Source organism: Phoxinus phoxinus (genome assembly GCF_949152265.1).
Source record: "Phoxinus phoxinus genome assembly, chromosome: 19".
Classification (NCBI taxonomy): Eukaryota; Metazoa; Chordata; class Actinopteri; order Cypriniformes; family Leuciscidae; genus Phoxinus; species Phoxinus phoxinus.
The window spans coordinates 1,565,214-1,588,496 of NC_136894.1; the positions used below are offsets into that span (position 1 = coordinate 1,565,214).

At 37.0% G+C, this 23,283-nt stretch overlaps 1 protein-coding gene across 1 annotated transcript in view; it reads left to right on the forward strand.

Moving 5' to 3' along the window:
• The first annotated feature begins 1,606 nt into the window (after positions 1 to 1,606).
• The window catches only part of ext1b (exostosin glycosyltransferase 1b), a 109,736-nt gene continuing 88,059 nt past the window's right edge, over positions 1,607 to 23,283 (forward strand). The window contains 1 exon segment of the mRNA XM_079591613.1: positions 1,607 to 3,359. Within this exon segment, the coding sequence (XP_079447739.1) occupies positions 2,416 to 3,359 (944 nt within the window). The 5' untranslated portion in view covers positions 1,607 to 2,415.

Sequence of the window (23,283 nt, forward strand, 5' to 3'; positions counted from 1 at the left end):
AACTCACGGCTAACCCCGTCCAGACACGGGTATTTGTTTACAGCGGCCCAAATTTGGGGCTTTTTATCACAAGCTTCGAGAGGCTTTGGGAAGAGGAAGTGCTATAGAGCCGGGCTTCTTATCAGCAGAAAGATACAAAAGCAAATCCGTTGGTTAATCCAGCCGTCGTCTTCCAGTTATTAGTTCAATAAACAGCAAATAAGTCATTAGTCCAGCAATGGTGTGACTGTTCATCAGTAGGGATTTTTTATTAATTAGTAAGACATTATAATGGGGTTTAATCTAAGGCAATATCAAAAGTTATTCCAAGATATCCAAAAACCAATGAAAAACACATTTCATTTGGCATTTATTATTGATCATCACTCCCTGTTCATGCACTCTAAAAAAATGCTGGGTTGTTTTAACCCAATTTTGGGTCAAATATGGACAAACCCAGCCATTGGGTTACATTTTTAAATTGCATTTTTGATCCAACGTTTGGGTTTGTCCATATTTGACCCCACATTGGGTTAAAACAACCCAGCATTTTTTAGAGTGTAGCATTTGTTATGTGTAAATTCATTTTGGCTGTTTTCTATTTTATTTACCTGGTTCCTTTCTCCTTCATTTTACTTCAATTCTTTTATATTTATTTTCAGATTGTCTATTTCAAGTATTGTATTGGCAATATTGTCAATAAGTCGTGCAAATAAAGCTTTTTTGAGTCTGAGTCTAATAACATCATCATCATCACAATAACAATAATTACTGCGTAGTTGTTCTTGGAGTCAATTGTTTATAATGCAATAAAACATGCCAGATTGTGTGACATATTTTTTGGCCAGAAATGTTGAACACATGCTAAAACAAGAGAACCAAAAAATATTAATAACTGATTATGTTGTTGTCAATGTATGCTTTTTCCTGCTATCTTTTAGTTTGTCTGTAGGCTACATTGTTATTTTTTGCATAGTAAAAAAAAAAAAAATCTTGTTAGTTAAAAACTTTAACAAAGTTGTTGTTTTGTCTTTTACCTGGTTCATTTCACGCTTCCCTTCCCTTCATATTTATATTTTAAGCTATATTAATGTTCTGTTTCAAGTACTGTTTTGGAATTTGGCAATATTGTACATAATAAGTCTTTTGACTCTAATAAAATCATCATTACAAAGAAAAAAACGAATCACCACATAATCAAGGTAGAAATGTAATATAAATAGCAAGAGGTAAAAAGAGAGAGAGAGAGAGAGAGAGAGAGAGAGAGAGAGAGAGAGAGAGAGAGAGAGAGAGAGAGAGAGAGAGAGAGAGAGAGAGAGAGAGAGAGAGAGAAACATTATGTGAATTTATGTTTATAGGGCACAATGTTTATAGGGCACATGTCAAAAATTAATGTTTATAGGGCACAATGATTTAGTGAAAGCTGAATTAAAAAGAAAACATTAAAACATAAAAAAAAAAAAAGTTAATCAATTTTGAATGTGTAGTGGTGGTTAAGTCATTCTGTGAGAAGCTCTGCTATGGGAATGAATGGGTGCTGTAGAAGCCCCGCCCCATCCGGTTGCGCTTTCCAATGAAAACGCACGATGCACCATGACGTGACGTCACGCACACTGGCGTCGTGTCGGGATTGGAATGTAACAGAGTAACAATCGGAACAACTGAGCAATAGGTGTTTGGGTTCGCGGATCAGGGAACTCAGTAGATTTTATTCGCTATAAGGAAACATCCTGTGAAACTCGCCCGTGTTTTTTTTTCTCGCTAAACACCGCTTTCCAGAGCCGGTGTCCCGATGAAGAGGAAATCCACTTCTTGCGTGTGTGAAGGTCCACGGAGAGCGCAGGAATAAGAGAAATGCAGGGATTCGTGAGGTTACGGTGATCTGCCCCGTGTGTGTTATTGTTTCGGAGGTGAATGCATGGAGTTACGCTTTAGTTTAGCCTGGACGTGTGGTTTGGAAACGCAAAGCATCGGAGATATACCCCGGTCGTTGTATTATTATTATTAACGACTTTCCATGTTTTCCAACGGGACCCCCTGCTCTCCAAAGACCCCATGAGTCAGTGTCGCCGCAACTCTCCGCTGCGACGCGTTTCGTTGCGTTTTTATTAATCCGCCGCGGGAAAACTAAATCAGCGTGTATTATACATGATTGTGTGTTTGTAATGATCAAAACCGGTGCGTTTACTGTAGGCAATGGCTGCACTGTGAAATGTCGCTAGTGCTAGACAGACGAGGGAGATCGAGGAGCCCGATGTAAAATCGCCCACATGCGCTGGATCAATCGCTTGCTGTTTGCTGATCGGAATCTGAAGAGTTGTAAATCCTCGCAGGCTGGAAGATGGCGGAGCGGTACTATAGCTGGAGGAGGTGGTGCGGCTGCTTCTGCTGAGATACAAACTTGAGATTTATTTGCAAACACCGCGATCTGGACACATGCAGGCCAAAAAACGATATCTGATCTCGCTCTTGACTGGCGCCTTTCTAGTTTTGCTCTTTTACTTCGGAGGAGGGTCGGTCCCGGGTCCGGCGGCCACGGGGTCCAGGAGCCGACATGGATATAATCGTCCCGATCAACCGTGGCCGCACTTTTCCGATCCCTTACAACACTTCATCCCGTGGGACCCTTCGGACACGGAGGAATATAACGTGCACATATCGCCCAGGCAGAAGAGAGACGTTAACTCGAGCGTTTACAAGGGCAAACGGTGCCGCATGCAATCATGCTTCGACTTCACTCTATGTCAAAGGAACGGATTCAAAGTCTACGTGTATCCGCAGCAGAAGGGCGAGAAGATCTCGGAAAGTTACCAGAACATTTTATCCACCATCGAGGGCTCTAGGTTTTACACTTCTGACCCTGGTCAAGCATGTTTGTTCGTCCTAAGCTTGGACACTCTTGATCGAGACCAATTATCGCCACAGTACGTGCACAATCTCAAAACCAAGGTGCAGAGCTTGCCTCTTTGGAACAATGGTAGAAATCACCTCATATTTAATTTGTATTCGGGCACATGGCCTGACTACACGGAAGACTTGGGCTTTGACATTGGTCAGGCCATGCTGGCCAAAGCAAGCATCAGTATGGAGAACTTCAGACCTAACTTTGACATATCCATCCCGTTATTCTCCAAGGATCACCCAAGGACCGGAGGGGACAGGGGGTACTTGAAATACAACACCATTCCACCTTTTAGAAAGTATATGTTGGTATTTAAGGGGAAACGCTATTTGACCGGCATCGGCTCAGACACGAGGAATGCTTTACATCATGTTCATAACGCGGAGGATGTAGTTCTTCTCACCACCTGCAAACATGGCAAAGATTGGCAGAAACACAAGGACGCGCGATGTGACCAGGACAACGCCGAGTATGACAAGTAAGTCCTCACATTTATGTTTTTCTCATGTGGTCGCGATATTTCAGAAATTACCTACAATAGTTGTTTTTTTACCTCATGGAACTTAGAAGTTAAAACTTAAAGTGACAATCTATGGATTTCTCCTGGTTATCTTCTAGTTTTAACGTTTTTATTTGAAAATGTATGAGGTCAGTAACATGAACTGGATGAATATGCTACGAATTGCCTATATTAATCCAATTAATTTTATTGTTATTCATTCTAATAGCTTACCTGTGAAAATGTCGCCATTTTTCTCTATCGTTTTGGTGGTCGTCACTGTTCTAACGGTTAAAATTTAAAACTTTACAGCGCGCGAAAGTAGGCTATCGGCGCTTTACAAAGTGAATGAATATTTAATTAGGTAAACACCCATAGTGCGAAATACGGGGGGGTCCGGGGGGGCTCGACCCCCCCGATTAACCCATGAGACCCCCTGAAAGACTCAAAAGCAAATTTTGAAGGGGGTCTCAAATTTTGTCAAAAATAAAATAAAAAACATTTTATTGTCACTAATGGTCACTAAAATGTTTTTAAGCTCACCATGTCCAGTATTCAGGATTCAAAACATTTATTCACAATCAAAAATATATTCTATTTTTTGCCAAGCGGAGCAAGCCAGTCCAGTGCACGTATGCAAATTAGCCATATGCGCCAAATAGAAGAAGAACGTTGAGAAAACATACTAAAAATGGCCAGCAAGCGAAAGCTTAACCAGAGTGTATCACTCACCCACTTTGGGTTCACAAACTTCACATCCAAAAAGGTGGCACTCAGAGATGAAGGCCCACTCGCTACCAAAACAGAGGATCCTCTCCCACCCAGTGACTCCCCAGAAGCACATCGATTTGAAGCCGAGTGCTTCAAAGACGAAGCAGGTGCTGAGGTAACTTTAGCGGCTAGTTCTGCTAGCAAAAGTTGTGTTGCAAGCTGTCACGTATTAGCCGGGACGTCCCGTATATTAGGATTAATATATTCGTCCCGTTTATTGACTGCAGTGATCTAACCACAGACTGATACAGCAGCAACACGACACATGAGAATTATCATGACACCGCCATCATACAATCACAGCCTACTCACGCGCATCAGACCATACGAATAACAAACTCTTAACTGAGAATTAATCATTCTTTTGTGACAAATCAAAATCATTATTTTGTGACAAAACAGAATCCTCTGCTGTCTGGTCGCTCCCAGTTCGATCCGGACTCACGCTATAACGGCAAATCCCTTTACAATCACTGTCCAGTTTTTATTTTGGCAAATCAGTTTTGGCGAATTCAAACAACGTGATTATTGTTCATGAGTCCAACATCCATCCAGCCACGCAAAAAACTAACAAAAATGCTCGAGAAACATTTCTGAATATTATTAATGAAAATTATTATTGGAAAAAAAAAATATGATGATGATGATAATGATGAACTTAACCCTTGAGTGTTTTCAATATGTAATATAACTGTTCATATCTGTTCTGTTACAGTTTGTTTCTGTTACAGACATTTGTACAATTATATGAAAAAAAAGAAGAAGAAATGATAAACTCTAAAAACTAAACTTTTCTCTTTGTAACATCTTTTTCAGGGTTGATTGTAATCATAATGTAACATTATTGAAAAATAATAATAATAATTCAAAGCAAAAAATTGTCCATGTTATCCCCATAAATTAAATGTAGAAATTTGGGTCTTTTCTAAAGTGAATTTTACATAAAAAAGCGTTTTTTGAATAAATGTGAAGTAAAAACATTAATAAACAGAGTAAAATTACATTTGTTTAAATAAAAACTATTATTTTGTTACACAATTACATTTTGTTGCACATGTCTGCATTGTAATGCACAACTTTGCCTCTTCTTGTTATAAAACAACATGCATCCAAACAACTTTAGCCAATGCAACCTCCTACGTCAGTGATGCTTTACGAATACTATAGCATATCGGATTAGCAAAAATTGTTGCGTGTGTGTTGTCATGTAGGCTACTGATATTGTTCTTGAGTCCAACATCCATCCAGCCACGCAAAAAAAAACAAACAAACATGGAATCTACCTGAGGGAATAATATGCTGATGTGATTTGCTGCTCGAGAAACATTTCTGAATATTATTAATGTTGAAAAAAAAAAAAAAAAAATTATGATGAATAGAAAGTTCTGGAAACCAGGACGAAAACCACAAGTATTCGAGCCAAGGCATCTTTGGTCTATTAACTTAACCCTTGAGTGTTTTCAATATGTAGCCTAATAACTGTTCATGTCTGTTCTGTTACAGTTTGTTTCAGTTATAGACATTTGTACAATTAATAAATGAATAATGATAAATGATAAACTCTAAAAACTAAACTTTTCTCTTTGTAACATATTTTTTCAGGGTTGATTGTAATCATAATGTAACATTATTGAAAGAAAAAAAATAATCAAAGCAAAAAATTGTCCATGTTATCCCCATAAATTAAATTTATATAGAAATGTGGGTCTAAAAGTGAATTTTACATAAAAAAAGCTGTTTTTGTAGAATTTTTTTTTTTTAATAAAAACTATTATTTTGTTACACAATTACATTTTGTTGCACATGTCTGCATTGTAATGCACAACTTTGCCTCTTCTTGTTATAAAACAACATGCATCCAAACAACTTTAGCCAATGCAACCTCCTACGTCAGTGATGCTTTACGAATACTATAGCATATCGGATTAGCAAAAATTGTTACGTGTGTGCGTGTGTGTTGTCATGTAGGCTATACTGATTGTCTTGGCTTGCATGCATCCATGAAATATTGTAATGTTATAGGCCTACTGCATAGAGAGAAAATTTTGATCGGTATTGCGCAACAATCGGGAGATGGGGACCCCCCCGAATATTGATGGATAATTCGCACACTGTAAACACCTATGCATTTTATGATTGGTTGTCTTTCTGTTTCTAAGCTACTTTCTATGACATTGTACTACCAACCCAGATTGCGGTGTAAAATGCGTTTTTAAATGCCAAATGTGAAACGTTGCTTAAAGGGATAGTTCGCCCAAAAATAAAAAAATAAAAATCACTTATTCACCCTCAAGTTGTTCCAAACCTGTATGAGTTTCTTTTATTTGTTGAACACAAAGGAAGATATTTTAAAGAATGTTGGTAACTTGCAGCCATTAACTTCAATATGCCTACCATCAACTGTTGGATTACCAATATTAATACCAAAATATCATATTTCGTGTTCAAGAGATGAAACTAACTCATAAAGGTTTGGAACAATTTGAGGGAGTGTATAACAATTTTAATTTTTGGTTGATGTATCCTTTTAACTCTGAGTTTTAACCTGAGGTTTTAAAGGAACGTTTAAGCAAAATAAAGCACAGTGATATTTTGTGAAACTGGTTACCATGGGAAAGTTACCTTTACGTTGCAAACTGGGTCACAATTTACTTTATTGTTTGCAATGTCTACTCTATAATTACTTAAATACTAAGTTGTTTCATAATTACACTTTCTTGCCATTGTGATTATAACTTAGAATACCAGTTGGACACGGCTGGGCCACTTGACCGATGTTTTGTAAAGCATCATGCTGTCCAATTTACCCAGCAATGTGCCATTTGTACTCGAGCTGTTTCAGTGAATTGTGTCTTGAATATTTTTGAAGCAGTGCTTCATGTGCCATGGAAACCAGCAGAGCTGTGTTTTTACACCGGATTTCGACACTTTTATTGCTTTAGAAAGCCATTTGACATGACAAACACATTTCCAGGTTCAGTAGTGAGCTGTTTTTAATATCCCAACTCTATTGCACTCAATGAAAAACATCTCCAGTCCTCCACCATGGGAATTTTACCCAAATCTCAGATATAATAGCAAGTTAGCAATCCAATCTGGATATGTTTGGACACGTCTCATATGCTGGAAATATAACACTCTCTCAGCAGAGAGAACGGGCATACGACCTTGCATAATTAGAAAGCTGACCCAGTGTAAATAAAGCGTAATTGGAATCTTTTTTTGTCCTGAAATGTTAACACGCTCACAAGTAGATTGGTCACGCTAGCCGCGATTTCTGATTAAACCGATAGAAGTTAATCAATAATCCACTTTTAACTGTTGCCAATCTCTAAAATGGATGGATTGCATAGTCAAGCACATTGAATCACAATCCGTTAGAATTCACTGATACATTGTGAGGGTAATTACCTGGTGCATATCACTTCAAAACAGCCTGAGTGCTCATTAATGGGATTTCAGACTCAGTCAGCGCTCTATATCCCACTCACTCCTGGTTAGTCATGGCTCTAATGCTGGTCGGTGTGCAGATATTTTTGGCACCATGTTTCTCCCTCCCGTGATGTTGCTGAGGTGCTTCTCAGCAGGATGTGGTGCTGTTAATTGGTGTGTGTGTGTGTGTGTGTATGTGTGTGTGTGTGTAGGGCAGAACAGCTGTTTGGAACATGAGCGAGCTGAGCCATGCAAAAATGACCCAGCTTGACGGGTCTGCAAATTTTTGGTTTATTGTTGATGTTTGCAATTTGACAGTGTTTCTTTGGCAGTCTCAAAAATACGTATGTTGATCACATTCCCTCACTCCCTCAAAAAAAGATGAGCTGCTGAGTGACTGGATTTAACAGGGAAAACTGAAAAAGCAAGTAAAACAAATGGTTATCAGTTTAAACTGAAGGTTGGACTCGATATAGGCCTAGTGTTCCTTACAACTTACCAAAGATCCAGTGATCATAGATATTAACATGCAGGAGGAGACATTTATATGAGCCGGATTTCGATGCGGGGGAAATGCATGAAGCAAATTTGCCTGTGAACGCTTTATATAAATGCAATAGGTCTAAATCTGGGTGATCACTTAGGCTATATCAATGTTATATATCATATCGCACAGCCCCAAAACTTGTATAGTTTTTTTGTCAATGTTTATTTAAAAACATCCAATTATGCAGACGATGGTAAATTTAATTGATGAGTTGTCAATACAATATATAACAATACAATAGGGTGTTATTCAACCCCTAAATTCAGCATATTCACAATTATAACTGAAATCCACCTTTCTCTAACAGTTTCTGTGAATCGCAGCAATCTATTTGCTTCTCTGTTCTGTAGCTTTCGGCAGTCTGTAAAAATATACCTCAGATTTCTTGTCAAATCTAGTAGTTCATTCAATCTCAAACTTCTCGTTTAGATGCGTTATGTGTGTTTTTTGCGCCATTCACTGAAAACCAATGCTGCCACTCGGTCTTTTTGCCACTCGGTCTTTTTGCCACTCGGTCTTTTTGCCACTCGGCCTTTTTGCCACTCGGCCTTTTTGCCACTCGGCCTTTTTGCCACTCGGCCTTTTTGCCACTCGGTCGGTGAAACCGCAGTCACTTTAGCTGCCGATGACGTCACAAGCATAAACTATATTATTCAGCTTCTCTTTTAAGTACCCAGAAGTATTTTTTAGACTGCATGATTTTCCAGCATCTGAATGGCTTCAGGCACCGCCGGTCCATGCCAGACTCGTCTTTGAGACTTGGCCCAGCGATTGAAATTCCTCCATGCCACGGTTTGGAATTTACCAAGCTGGAATAACTCTGCAGTGCCAAGCGTTATTAAACAATAGATTCATTCAGCACTGTGTCACAAAAGCACAGCGCTGGTCACTTCCCCAGCTGGACGAGTGGAGGAAATCCAATCTGCCTCGGTGTGATTTGTGGAAGTTGTCACATTGATCTCATACAGATGAAGGAAATGATTTCAAATCCCCTTGCTGCAAACGATATTCAGTCTGCCATTAGACTCAATCATAGTCTTAAACTTTTTTTTTTCCGTCCTAATCTTGTTTCCTGGAAAATGAGTCACTGCATAGATATCGAAGGGTAATATTTGCAATGTCAACATTTGTTCCCTTCCAGTATCCGTGTGTTTTTTCTCCTTTAATACCTAACCAGATTTTTCAGACTTCATTAACTGTGTCCCTTAGCTTCTCCTCACCAGGGCATTCAAGGACACCGCAAGGACCTAATTTAATATTTCATCTCTTATTCCTGCTCATAGCCTCTTTAATCTTTCCAAGAACTTAAAGATAACAAACCAGTTTGCCCACCTGTAGTTTGATGGATGAATTTCTGCTGAATGTCAGCGTTACACTGGAAAATAGGATGAAGTTGCGTTAGTTTGGGATGAAAAATGTTGGCCGATATCGATAACCGATAAGTCTTTATATTTAAAAGCCGATAACCGATATATCGGCCGATAAATCCAAATTCAAAGTCTTATATAATTTTTGAGAGCCTGATTACAAATACAAAAGTCTCATTAAAATTCATGTCCCGAAAACACAATTATAATGTTATAATGAGTTGTCAATAAAATGTATAACAATACAATATATAGGGTGTTATTCAACCCCTAAGTTCAGCATATCGTCGCTGTCCGATGAAAACCACGTATGTCCATTTTGCCGATTTTGAGATTTTTCGACGGATAGAATGTCCAGGTTCCTTTCCGTGTACAGTATGCTTCACATATCTAAATGACCAATGAAAAGTTGTGAAATCATGTCATCTGATTTTCACGTATGTCCATTTGGTGTCAAAGCTGTCAATCACGCCGCGTATCTCGCCGTGCTGGTCTCGTTAACTGGAGTTTACTGGAACTGCAACTTCATTTTCACTTTTCTTTTCTGCAATACAGTGCCAAATAAACCTAGCCTGGTGAGACAATGACTTTCCTTAACAGTAGGCCTAACTTTATCGAGGTAAACGTTTCCTCTCTGACGCCAGACGTACGTCTAGCATGTGCCATGTCAGTGTATTGATTAATTGTCCCTTCATAGTTTGCAAGAGACATTTAATAAACTGAGCGTATTTAATAAACTGAGACATAGGCTATTTAATAAACTGAGCGTAGCCTATTCATTTGTCAATATGAAACGCGACTTGGCCATTCTAATTAATGATCGGAAGAACACATATCGGTCACCGTTACTGTAAAATATGCACGTATGTCCATTTAAACTCAATTTTGGTGAAAAAATGTGGATTATATCATTACACTGGCAAGAATATGGTTACATTTAAAGATGCCGTACCAAGTATGACAACGCTATATCAGCCACATTTTCTCATCAGGCCGATAACATTAAAAATAAACATATATCGGCCGATACCGATATGGAGGCTGATATATTGTGCATCCCTAGCATCAGTGTTTGTTTTCATGGAAAGGCTGTAGTGAACACTGTAGTTTAACTAGTTTAAAATGAGGCATTTCTGTCGGCGCTATCCCACTGTTTTTGTTATTTGTTTGTTGTCTTGTCACATTAATAATAAATCATGAATTTTTCATGATCTCACCTCAGTCAGATAAAGTAGTGGCCCGAGCTTGTGTGACAAATGCTAATGTGAGGTAATTAGCCTGAATAGAGTTCTGCTTAATTACTGTTAGTTGATTATATATTTTCTGTGCATAATGTGCTTGGGAGAAGACGGGCTTTATCTGATCGCAGCATTGGATAAATTGCATGTTAAAGCGAGGAGGTAATGTGTGTGTGTGCGTTTAGTTTGAAGTGTTTCCTTCACAGGTTTCTGCTGTAATTTAATGGTTTTTAATCATTTAAAACTCATTGAAATATTGTAGAGGTTGAGGCGTAGATGTTATCCCAGCAGGTTTTCTCTGTGTGTGTGTGTGTGTGTGTGTGGGTTTTGCCCATTTGTCTGGGATCCACGTCCCCCGACTCATTGACCCACTTTCAGTGGGATTAGCTCAGGAATATTCCCTCCGGCCGCTGTTAAAGACCACCAGGCGGATTCGGAAACGGCCGAAACTGGTGTAAGTCAATTATTACTAACTCTGGGTAACTACAGCCAACTCTTGGAGAGAAAAAACTAGCATGCTTTGAAGTTAAGTTTTGAATGTTAAGATCTAGTCCAAGCCATAGCGATAGAACTGGCAGTAATTGAGAAAAACAGAACACAAAAAAAAAAAGTTTTATCCAAAGCCTGTCAATGAGCTCTTGAAGAGTATGAATTAATAAGTGGGATTTAGAAACGGAAAAGCGTCTTTCATTCCTTCTCCATGCGGCGCCAGGAAAACATGTTCACCGAAAGGAATTTGCAAAACAGGCCTTTGATTGGTTCACAGTTGAGTGGGATTTCTAACAGCATATGTCTTTTTAAGGGACATTATTAAATGTATCTGAAGTGTTCATAAACTCTTCCAGACTGACTCTAAGAGATTTTGATAATTTCTCCCAACATTAATATACACTACTGTTAATTTTTGTTAATTATCTTGATTAAAAAAGTAAAATTGTAAAGTATTATTTTGATTTTTTTTTTAATTCTATGTGAAAAAATAATATATATATTAGTAAAATGAATGGAAGCTTGTTTCCGCTAAAAAGATAATAGCGACTTCTCACAATTGCGAGTTTACATCTCGCTTCTCAGAATGGCGAGATATAAAGTCAGAATGGCGAGATATAAAGTCAGAATGGCGAGATATAAAGTCAGAATGGCGAGATATAAAGTCAGAATGGCGAGATATAAAGTCAGAATGGCGAGATATATTTTCAGCATCATTACTCCAGTCTTCAGTGTCACATAATCTTTCAGAAATCAGTATAATATGATGATTTCATGCTCAGGAAAATTATTTACTGTCACTTTAATGCACTCTTGCTGAATAAAAGTATTATTTTCTTCAACTTTTCAACAGTAGTGTACAAAAAAGGAATCGCCAGTGATTTCTCTCGCATAGGAGTCTTTATTTGAGTCTTGAGTTGTTTATCAGCTGAGATCGTGACGTCGGTGTCGTTGGGCTCTAAGATACTGGACTCCCGCGTGACCGTTAGCCACGAGTGTTAGCATGGCCTTTAATCCGGCTCTCAGCGGAGACCCTTTTCCACTGCCGTCTGTAGATCAGCCTCACAGTGTCACACAGCCGTTTGCATGTTCATTTAGTGCTAAAATAATCAATCCAGACCCATCCTCAAAGCGAGACCTGTCAGATCCAGCTTCACACTCATCCTGGGAGGCATGAAAACATCCTGCAACATCCGGAAGTGCAGGTGTTATAACTTGTGCAATGTTTTTTTTTGTTTTTTTTGGAGCAGTTTTAGTCGCAGATAATATTAAAAATGACTTTCTTTCTTTTTTGCTGTAAATTACAGCTGCTCGATTCTGGATAAATTGAGAATCACAGGATTTGTTTTTGTTTTAAACAGAGATCACGGTTCTATAAGCTTGTTTCGGCACCGAATAAAACATTTAAAAAGATAACTGCGACTTTTTATCTCACAATTGCGAGTTTACCTCTTGCAATTCTGACTTTATTTCTCAGAATTGCGAGATATACATAATGTATACATGACACAATGCATAATTGTATATTCAAAGGATTGAATACACATTGTGCGTCACGATTTCAGCAGAAGCATTAATTGTTGTCTGACTCAATTAAAAACAAAAAAATGATTGCTTTTTAGATTACATAACAAAGACTATATAACACAAACTTTGACATAAACATTCACTTATTTACATACAGATAATCAAAAGAAAGCGAAACAAATCAATATATACACCAACAAATACATACACCATAAAGAAAAATGTTAAATTAAGGCCTCCTAGTACAAGACGCATCCAACAATACTTTACTTGCATATCTTCTAATATACCATCAGATATATGCCCATTGTTTTCTTTTTCTAAGAAAAACAAAGTTGGTTGAACTTGGTGCCTCCAACTTTTTCCAATGAAGCGCTCACTGTAAACCCGAATAAGTTGGCAAAACTTTTAAGTTATGAAAGTCAAAGTTTAAGTAAGCAGAACTAGCAGATTTTTATTTTGTACTTATACATTTTAATTGTCCTTAACTTGAAATGTTTGAGTACACTAATTGATACACAACTTAAAACTTTCATTTAATCTCAATGTGAACACTTTTATTAGTATAAACTTAGTTAGCTTTAACAAGCTAATCTGCTAACATACTAATTTGCTAATATATTAGTAATAGTTTGTTATACAGAAGACTTGCTGTATGAGAGCAACAATATAAAGGTTTATTTGCTCTCAAATCAAGCGCATGCACCACTCGTCACCATGATGTAACTATCCTAAAACCAACATTAACAGAAATTCTTCTAAATTGGCGTAACAAAACATTAATCACTACTAAATCTCCCACTTTACATTAATCTTGCACAAAAAAACATTATATTACACTTAATTTGAGCATTTACTCTCCCTTTCGTGTGCCATCTGCAAAGCATGCTGGGAAATGGACATCCCAGCAGTTTCAGTTAAACTTAAGTTTGTCTAAATTAAAAGAAACAATTTCATAACTCAAAACAATTAATCAGTTCAGTTGACTTAAAATATATCAGTTCTGTGAACTTGAAAGAAAAAAGAAAGTGCTAAATACTCATAAAAGATAATTTGACTGAACTAATTAGTTTAATTTAAGTTTGTCCAACTCAAACCCATTAATTATTTTGAGTGTTAGGGTTTACAGCGCTATAAGACGCTTGCGCTCTAAACAATGCTGGGTTGTTTTAACCCAATTTTGGGTCAAATATGGACAAACCCAAACGTTGGATTAAAAATGCAATTTAAAAATGTAACCCAACGGTTGGGTTTGTCCATATTTGACCCAAACTTGGGTTAAAACAACCCAGCATTTTTTAGAGTGTAGCTTGTAGAATACACACATAGGCAAAAATATATTCTCTTCTCAATTTAAGATTACTAGAGTTTAATATGACTGAATAACTTATAAAGACATCAGGATTGGCTCATGCTCATCAGAAAGTGATATTTTCACAACTTCAGGGTAATTCGCATGACTTATTCCCTTTTATTGGTCGTATCATGGACTCGTATCACCAAGTGTTGAAACAAAGCTCGGACCGCGAGGAGGAAAAACAAACATTTTTCATTTCTGTTCAGAGGAATTTAAAGGGGAATTGCGTATTTCTTTGTGTGTGTCATACATGCAAGTCTACTGGGAGACTGTATAGGACAGTGGGGGGGCTGCTATAGAAAGAGCGTTTTGTTTAAGTGCGCGCTGATCTAATGGCTCTCGCCCAAGCCGTTTTATGGTTTGGTTTGACTACCTCTCCAGTGAAACGGCTCTCTTGCCCCCGGGCGCTGAGGGGATCCTTTGTGCACAAGTTTGCTCAGATTCTTTCGCAGCCTGTGCCTTGTTGACACCGAGGCCTTTCTCATCCCCCACAGGAACCCATTCCTCTGCCAAACGCTCTGGAACAACTTCCCTCCCCCTCCAGACTTCCCATGTTTTTCCCCATTACGACTCGGATCCACAACAGTGTGAAACAAGCCTGATTTCTGTCATGGCTTTTGAATTTTGAAAGGCATCAAACAAAAGACGCTGGCGACTCTTGTTTGTGGCTTCCATGATACTTTATGGCTCGGTGAGCCGTGTGGCTTGTTGAAGGGAGATTCCCAAACATGTAAATACTTAAATTTTTTCCTCCCGCCTCAAACCTGTTGGACTCTTCTTCTGCTAAACACCAAAAACACATATTTAAATAGTACAATAGAAGCCGATAAGGTTGTTTTGGACCCCATTGACTTCCATTTAGGGCTGTAAACGATTAATCGAATCCAAAATAAAAGTTTGTTTACATAATATATGTGTGTGTATTGTGTATGATTATTTTGTATATAAATACACACATGCATGTATATATTTAAGAAAATGTGTTATTTATATATAAAATAGTTATATTTATATATAATATAAATTATATAAAAATATATATGCAGTATATAAATGCAAATATTTCTCATATATACATGCATGTGTGTATTTATATATACAAAATAATTATACACAATACACACACATATTATGCAAACACAAACTTTTATTTTTGATTCGATTAATCGCGATTAATCGTTTACAGCCCTACTTCCATTGTATGGTCAAAATCATACTTTAAAATATCATCTGAGAAAGTTTGAACTTACAAAGAACTATAACTTTAAAATCGAGCTTTTAATGTAGTTTATGTGTGTATGTGGTGTTATTAATCTGCTTTAACACACACCATGTGTAAGTTCATAAGTGGACAGCATTGCTGAGTATTTTCTGCTTAAAACTGCAGTGAACCAAAGACAGTCTCAAAAACACGGTTTGAAATCGCTGGTGTTTCTGACGTCACAAACTACCTTGTAACCAATCAGATCAACGTGTGATCGTCAACCAGTGGATCTCTGAGTGAGTGAGTGAGTGAGTGGAGGCGGGGCTCATTTGCATATTCATAGAACCACATATACTAAATGAGGCAAGGGTGTCGAGTCACATTCAAGATATTTTAAGGCATGAATAATTTATTTTCCAAAGAAAAAACGGTTAAATGTGTCATTTTAGTGTCAAAGATGAGTTTTAAAGTTTTTACTTTACTAAGTGATCCTAGGAATAGATGATAAAATGGTCAAATCTTATTATTTTGATGGACCCAATTCTCTCTGGCCTTGAGCCAATCACACATAACACCCTAGCATGGTGGCGACAAGCTTACACCTTTATTGATGCAGTTTGCAGTTTTCCTTGCACAGGAAGTAATGGCTTAATTATTACTTACTCCAAGGTCTCAGATAACATGCGTATGAATGTTTATCGAGAGTGTGGGTTAAAGTTTCACTTTGACTTCCCTATTCTGATGCTACATCTAGTCTTCAAAAATATAAAAGGACCTTGAAGTGGAAATCGGTTTTCACGTAGATGTCATTAAAGGACGTTGGTTTTTGTTGTCGGTGGTTGTAACCTTTAATTCTAAACATGTTTCATGTTTGATAAATAATATGTCAAGGATTGCAAAGTAGCAGAGAAAGCTTTTCTAATGATTCAGAGCTTTGACCAGAGCAGGGGTCAACACTCAGTTTTTTTATTTATTTAAGATGATGGATTTTTTACTTGTTCTAGGACAGCCATGATAATGACATTTTGGCTGCGGATTAATTTTCCTAAAAATAATTAATGTAATTATCCATTTTCTTCACGAGTCTTCAGCGTAAGTCTAACACAAACACTTTAAGAGGCAAATTCACTTGTAAATTGATTAAAAAATTCATAAAAAAAGAGTCCTCTAATGATCTATATGGGTAGAATGAGAAAAAATAATATTACATATTTAAAAAAAAATATTTATCTCTTTGATCTACTTTTGTCTTTTCAGTTGTTGTTTTTTTAATCGAGCTTATTATACTAACTGTAATATTGAAATATGATTCCGAAATTCGAGACTCCGATTTAATGGTTAAATTAAATTAGTAATAATAATTAAAAATATATATTTTTATTTTTACAATAATAGCCACACATTTATAAAACATTTCATATGGCCCTTATTATTGTAAAAATAAAAATTATATTTTTACAATAATAGGGCCCTATGAAATGTTTTATAAATGTGTGTGGCATAAAACATTACATTATTTTTTAAATAAAATTAATTGTTAATCAAATGAACAATAAAGGAGTTGCATTCTAATGTACAATAGTAATATTTTTGTCACAATATCTTCAAGGTAAACCAAACTTTTATTTTGGTGGGTTGTGGGAACGTAATGTAAATTGAGACAATGGTATTTATGTGTTAATTTTATTTTTTATTTATAAGTGCAAAATGTCATTTAAAATAAAATAAAAAATACAATAATCAGTTATCTCAAGGCCTAACTTATCTGAAATCTGAATTTATTTGTTCCAAAACATACAGCTTCATTACACAATTCCTTTCCTTGCCAAAATGGATGAGAGATGAGGGATCACATAAAGCCAGCTGTGTAATGATCCATAAATAAATTATGTATGATTTGGTCATCCTGACCTTGAGTGTCTTGTATAAAAACAGGGGTAATTTCAGTCCAGATTAATGTTCCTCTGTGATTATTATCCACCACAGGTAAGAGGGCAAGGTCAATAATGAATATAATAGTTGAGTTTGCGCCTCAGCATGGACTAAAAGCGAATGCTAACATAACTTAAACCTTGCAATTACCATCATAACTATCATTGCATGTTACAGGTCAAGGTCATACAAGTTTGACCCATGCTTTTTTGCTTAAAGGTGAAGACCCAACTTTATGCATGTTTTGTAAGATCTGGTAAACATATTTTATTAGATTGTCCTGGACTTAAGCAGCACCTCCTTTTTTTTTTAATAGACATGAAAATGCAGATGTAAGATTGGTCTTGTTTTAAAGAAGACATTTGGCAGATTTTTGTAGAAGTGAAATAAATTAAGGAAGTTAAACAGAAAAAAAGGTTATTGAAGTTTGAGTTGTGAAAACCTGGAGGACTCTAAAAATGCAAAAAAATCAAAGCCAAAGCTCAAATGTTAGGTTGATATCTTAGAAAATGAGTGTTCAGTGAGATTTAGTTTGGGCGCAGTACCACACTTCTCCACTAGTGGACATCACTGCCCATATAAGGGTGCCTCCATTTCCATATGTTGTTCGAGTGATTCTGAACCATTATTTTTACAATTTATGAAGTAGACATGCTATTCAGAAGTAGTGTTGGAAGTTTGGCAGATTTTGAAGTGAACTCAACCTCTAAGAAACACAGAAGACCCCGTATGTGCATTATAGCTCGCTGCCACATCACTAATGCTGAATCTATTATTATTTTCTTTATATTTAAAACATTTTCAGACCTTTTTTCCTAAAAGAATTGAATGGATGCTATCTTTTGAACTCTTGGCATGAAAACAAACTGAGGTTTCTACCATTCTTTCATGATTTTTCATGTTCATCACTATTTCAAAATAAAGGTCTGAACACGCCTTATGAGTATGAACATATTATTGTTGCAAATTGATAAATTACGGCTCCTCTGTCATTTATTTAGAAAATCAGTCACCAAATATGTAAACTAGGGAGTGTAAGCTTTCAAATGATATATAGTTTGTCAAGATTAGTTTAGGTTTAGTATAGGATATTACGGTTTTAAATATGTAATGGCCGTGGCAATATAAGGGGAAGTTGCCTACGATTAAAAGGTTTGGGATTTTTTTTTTATCATATATTATTAAATTAAAAAATATTGTATAATATGACTTGCTGTTTTGTTTGTTTGGTTTTTGTTGTATTTATATGATATTTGCATTTTTGTAATTGAATTTTGGCCATTAAAATAGCTTTGAATGCTGACATGACACTAAATTAAAACAATCTGAATCATTGCATGTTTTAAAAGAGTAAGTTTTGAGCGAGTGTTTGTATTTGTTCTTGCGTATCGTGGAGCGAGTGCAGTCTGAGGTGTGCACAGGTGCTATTGTGCGGCGGCTTCTTGTTCTTCTCCTCCAGGATCTCCTGGTTTACTCCGGCGCTCCTTTTGGCTTCCCATCAGGCAGAAGTTGATCTGAGACTTTCTTTGTTATCGACTCCCTCAAAGCAAAAGGGCGCTTTAGCATAAGCTCTGGGTGAGCCGTGTGTGATGGCTTCTCTCTGCTCATATTCCCCATATGTGTTTTTATTTTTAACTCGTGTCTTCTCTGCTCCGCGTCTGGATTAGCATCGTTCGCGGCATCAAAGCAAAAAAGGCCTTAGCTGTAAATCTGGCGCATGTTGTGTCTGTTCTTCCAGTCGCAGTGATGATGATGATGATGATGATGATGGCTGTCATCGTCCACATGTTTTCACACAGAATGCTGAGAATAAGACGCCGTTTTAAAAGTGTTGCAACTGTAGCGATGATGACATGCTGTCTGTCGGGCACAACTTTATTCCTACAGTCTGAAGACATAAAGAGTTGAGTTTCCAGAGTAAAGCTTCCTCAACATGACAAGAGAAGTTTACTGAATTGAAATTTAAAGTACGTCTGTCTTAAACTAACAATAGGACAACAATATGCAAGTGCTGTGACCCTTCTCAGTTTAATCTAATGCAGTATGTGTACTTTTATTTTTTAATAAAGATAATCGATATAGAATAGAAGATAAAGTGTACATTTATTCATTTAGCATTTCGCTTTCATATCATTCTATCGTTCTTTGTCACATTCTATCATTCAGTCGGTCATCGTTCTTTCATATATCATTCTATCTTTAATCTGAAATGTCTTTTATAGTTTTTTTTAATTGTATGAATTGTTTATTCTGTTTTCGCCATGAAAATAGCCTTGTTGCTGACTTGGCATAAATAAACACACACACACACACACACAGCTTTAGCCTCGCGCACGAGCAGATCCGTTTGCGCTCTGGAGAAGCGTTCAGTTTTCCACTACAAAACTCCGTCATGTAAATAGCGAATCTGCCATGGTGGCGCGAGCGCAACTGGCATTTAAAGGGAATGAGAGATGAGACTCTGATTGGTTTAACGCATGTAAATCCCAAAACACACCAGTTACTCATTAAGAGAATAGAGACGACCCTTTTAGACCAGCGCCGGGACCACCGACCATTTGTCCCGTTGTTAAACTAGCAAAAGTGGATTCAGACACGACCTAAGTGCACTTGAGTCGTGCGCTTTAGACCATGCACGTAGATCGTTAAAATAGGGCCCAAAGTGTGTCTGTCATTTATCATTCTGTTATTTGTCTCATTCTATCTATCGTTCTCTCGATCTACCTATCATTCTCTTTTGCTATTCTTGAGGTTTCAATTAATTTTCTACAACCCAGCATTCATTGTGTCTTGTGTTTGGTGTAGTAGTGCACACACACTCCTGCTGCATAGGAAATGAGTTTCCAGTTTCCACCCCGATCGATTTGCAGGAGAGTTTCAGTATTTTTTGGACATGTTTACCTTCCCCAGTTTAATGATGACATTCATTTAGCTTGGCATCAGACTTTGAGACATTTCTTATAGGATGCTTTTAGCACATGGAGAAGTCCATTTCTTCCTGCATCGAGACCTAGCATAACCCCTGAATCCTGTAATTGTTTACGTAGCTTTTATGAATCCTTGTGTTTCTGTATATGTGGTGGTCAGGTCTTCCAGTGTGTGTGTGTGTGTGTGTGTGTGTGTGTGTGTGTGTGTGTGTGGGCTGAATCTGAGTGTGTTTGCCACTTTAAGTGGTTTATATGGTTATCCAACACATTTTTTCGGTGCGCCGTCTCTCTGTTCCCGATGTTCCCTCCGGTTTTCTGATGTACTCCAGCCGTTTGGTTCCCTGGTGCTTTCGGACTGGAGCATAAGTTGCTGTGAGCATTCATGTGGAACCCAGGCAGCAATACAAGATGAATTATTCAGCACCTGTGTTTTATTTATATTTTTTTCCTCACAATTTTGTCGGGCATGTCCACTCTGTCTTTCATCCACACATGTGGCCCTGCTTTTGCTTTCAATGTCACAAAACAATGATAACCGCCTGAATTTACCAGTTTTGCTATGTGGATGATGATTTGAAGTCTTTATTCTGGTTATGGAAGTATAATATGTTAGATATTTTGGTTACACTTCATTTTAAGGAGTCATTGTTAGTTTAATTATATATTTAAGTACTGAGTAATATAAAGTAACATCATGTAGGTCCTATTGGGTTAGGGTATAATTAGGGTTAAGGCATGTAAATATGCATAATTTACTGTAACATATGTAACAAGGACACTGTAAAACAGTGTTACCGGTATTTTGAAGTAGTATATTTACATTTTATGCATTTGGAAGATGATTTTATCCAATTTGGTACACATTTACATTCTTATAATTTCTTGCCTTCCCTGGGAATTGAACCCATGACCTTGGCGTTGCAAGCGTAAAAGCCTACAGTAGAAGCCAAACATTCATTATTCAGTTGTTTCTAATGTAGAGTATCTCAAGCTGTATTTTCCAAGAGCTCAAGATGCAGATGTGTTTTATTGTGCGTCTCTCCTCCTTCAACATTAAACATCCGCCGCAGAAAAGCTCTCTAGTGTTTAAGTAAATGTCATTAGCCAAGGCCGGTCCAGAGACCGAAACCCTTTCAACGGAAGCCGCTCATAAACTCGACCCTATTAGAAGCTTGTTGATGGAGCTGAAAACAGGCTATTGATTCATTGATTTTGTGCACGTTAATGGATGGCCAAGCCCAATAAATATAATTGCCTCTTGGATTAACCTTTTTGTTGCAGAGATCCGGGAGAGAAAAAAAACCTTGAATGGATTCAGTCTTTTAGATATGGCGCTAATTCTTTGAAGAAAAGCTGACGATAAGGTCATGTAGTCGTCGTCTGTCTCGGTCAGAAATAAAGAGTCATTTGTTTCGTCATCATGCTGACCTTTTCTCTCTCGTTCTGTCAGATGAAGAGATCAGGAAGAGTCTCGCACTCGCCATTTGTCTCGGATCACTTTTGAACATCTTAATGAAAAAATGTGCGCACCACTTTGAAAAACCTTTATAAAGTATATAAAATTATTTTTTTGGGTTGTTGGCAATGACTAATCTATAAAATCGCTAAAAAAAACTCATGAAAAAATTTTCACGCCATTTTCCAATTTACTGGTATATTTTATCGGTTTATATATCTTTCTATCAGTCCGTCTGTCTTTTTTTTTTCTATGCTCTTATCTATCATTCTATCTATTGTTTCTATACCATCCTACCATATTTTTTTGTTTCCATACCGTCCATCCATCCATTAATTTCATAAATCTTTAGATTTTATCAATCATTTAATCATGTAGGGTTAGAAGAAAGTTCTTTAGTGCAGATATGCGCAAACATTGTTTATTTAAAGGTCTGTGCGTACCATTTTGAAAAACCTTCTTTATAAAGTGTATAAAATATTTTTTTGGGGTTGTTGGCAATGACTAATCTTTAAAATAGCTAAAAAAACTGATGAAAAAATGGTTTTCACACCATTTTCCAATTTACTGGTATATTCTCTGTTTATATATCTATATTCTCTCCGTCTGTCTGTCTTTTTTTCTTTTTTTTATACCCTTATCTATCATTCTATCTATTGTTTTTTGTGTTTATACCCTCCATCCATTAATTTCATAAATCTTTTGATTTGATCAATCGTTTAATCATGTAGGATTAGAAGAAAGTTCTTTAGTGCATAAATGCGCAAACATTTTTCCTTTAAAGGTCTGTGCGTCACACATTTTTTTTAGGCCTGTCATAAAAGTGACTCATAAACATTTCCAGCACTGTTTTCAGTCCACCACTAGAGTAAATCTTATTTAACCGTATGCTTTATTGATTTTTCGTGTTGCATTATTCTCGAGAGTAAAACGACGGATTCGGTGAATTAGAAATATCTTCTCACTCCTCTAAAGAAAAGTCTCATGGTATCATGTCACTTAGATAACGCTCTATAGTCACTAAGCAACTGAAGCAGAAATGTGAGACTTATTTTGGACTGAAAGGATTCTGTAATATGCGCCTGTCAGCCATTTTTACAGTCACTGCTCCTGCGTTTTGTTTTGTTTTTTACCATGCAGTAAAAATGAAGGCTTTAAATAAAATAGTTTTCCCGTTTGTCTTAATATGGTGCTCTGGTTTCTGTACACATGTTTCCTACAGCCATCTGACTGCTGTGGTCTCCTGCATGTCTGCCAATGATTGACAGGTCCTGCTTGTCCTTATCATAACCGCAGTGGGGATTTGTGTGCTGTCAATCATCCGGCTTGTTGAAGGTGTCAGTAGCTTGATGCTCCTATAGAATCTGTTCAAAAACTGTGGAGAAACAAACACCTGGTGCTGAAAATGTGTAAGCGTTACTAAGATGCGCTTTTGCAGTGCGTAGGTCACCGCAGATCGTTGTTCAATAAATAATGTTGCAGTTAAAATGAGAAGAAGCTTTGTTGACCACATTTTAATTGGTTGTTTGAAGTGGCGAAGTCACGCAGGCCTTGGTCATCGTCGGCCAGGAAAATCCAAACGTTCACCTATCATTCATCAACCTCAAACATGGTTAATCATTTGAAACCTAGCCTAACGTTAGACGCTTCACATGG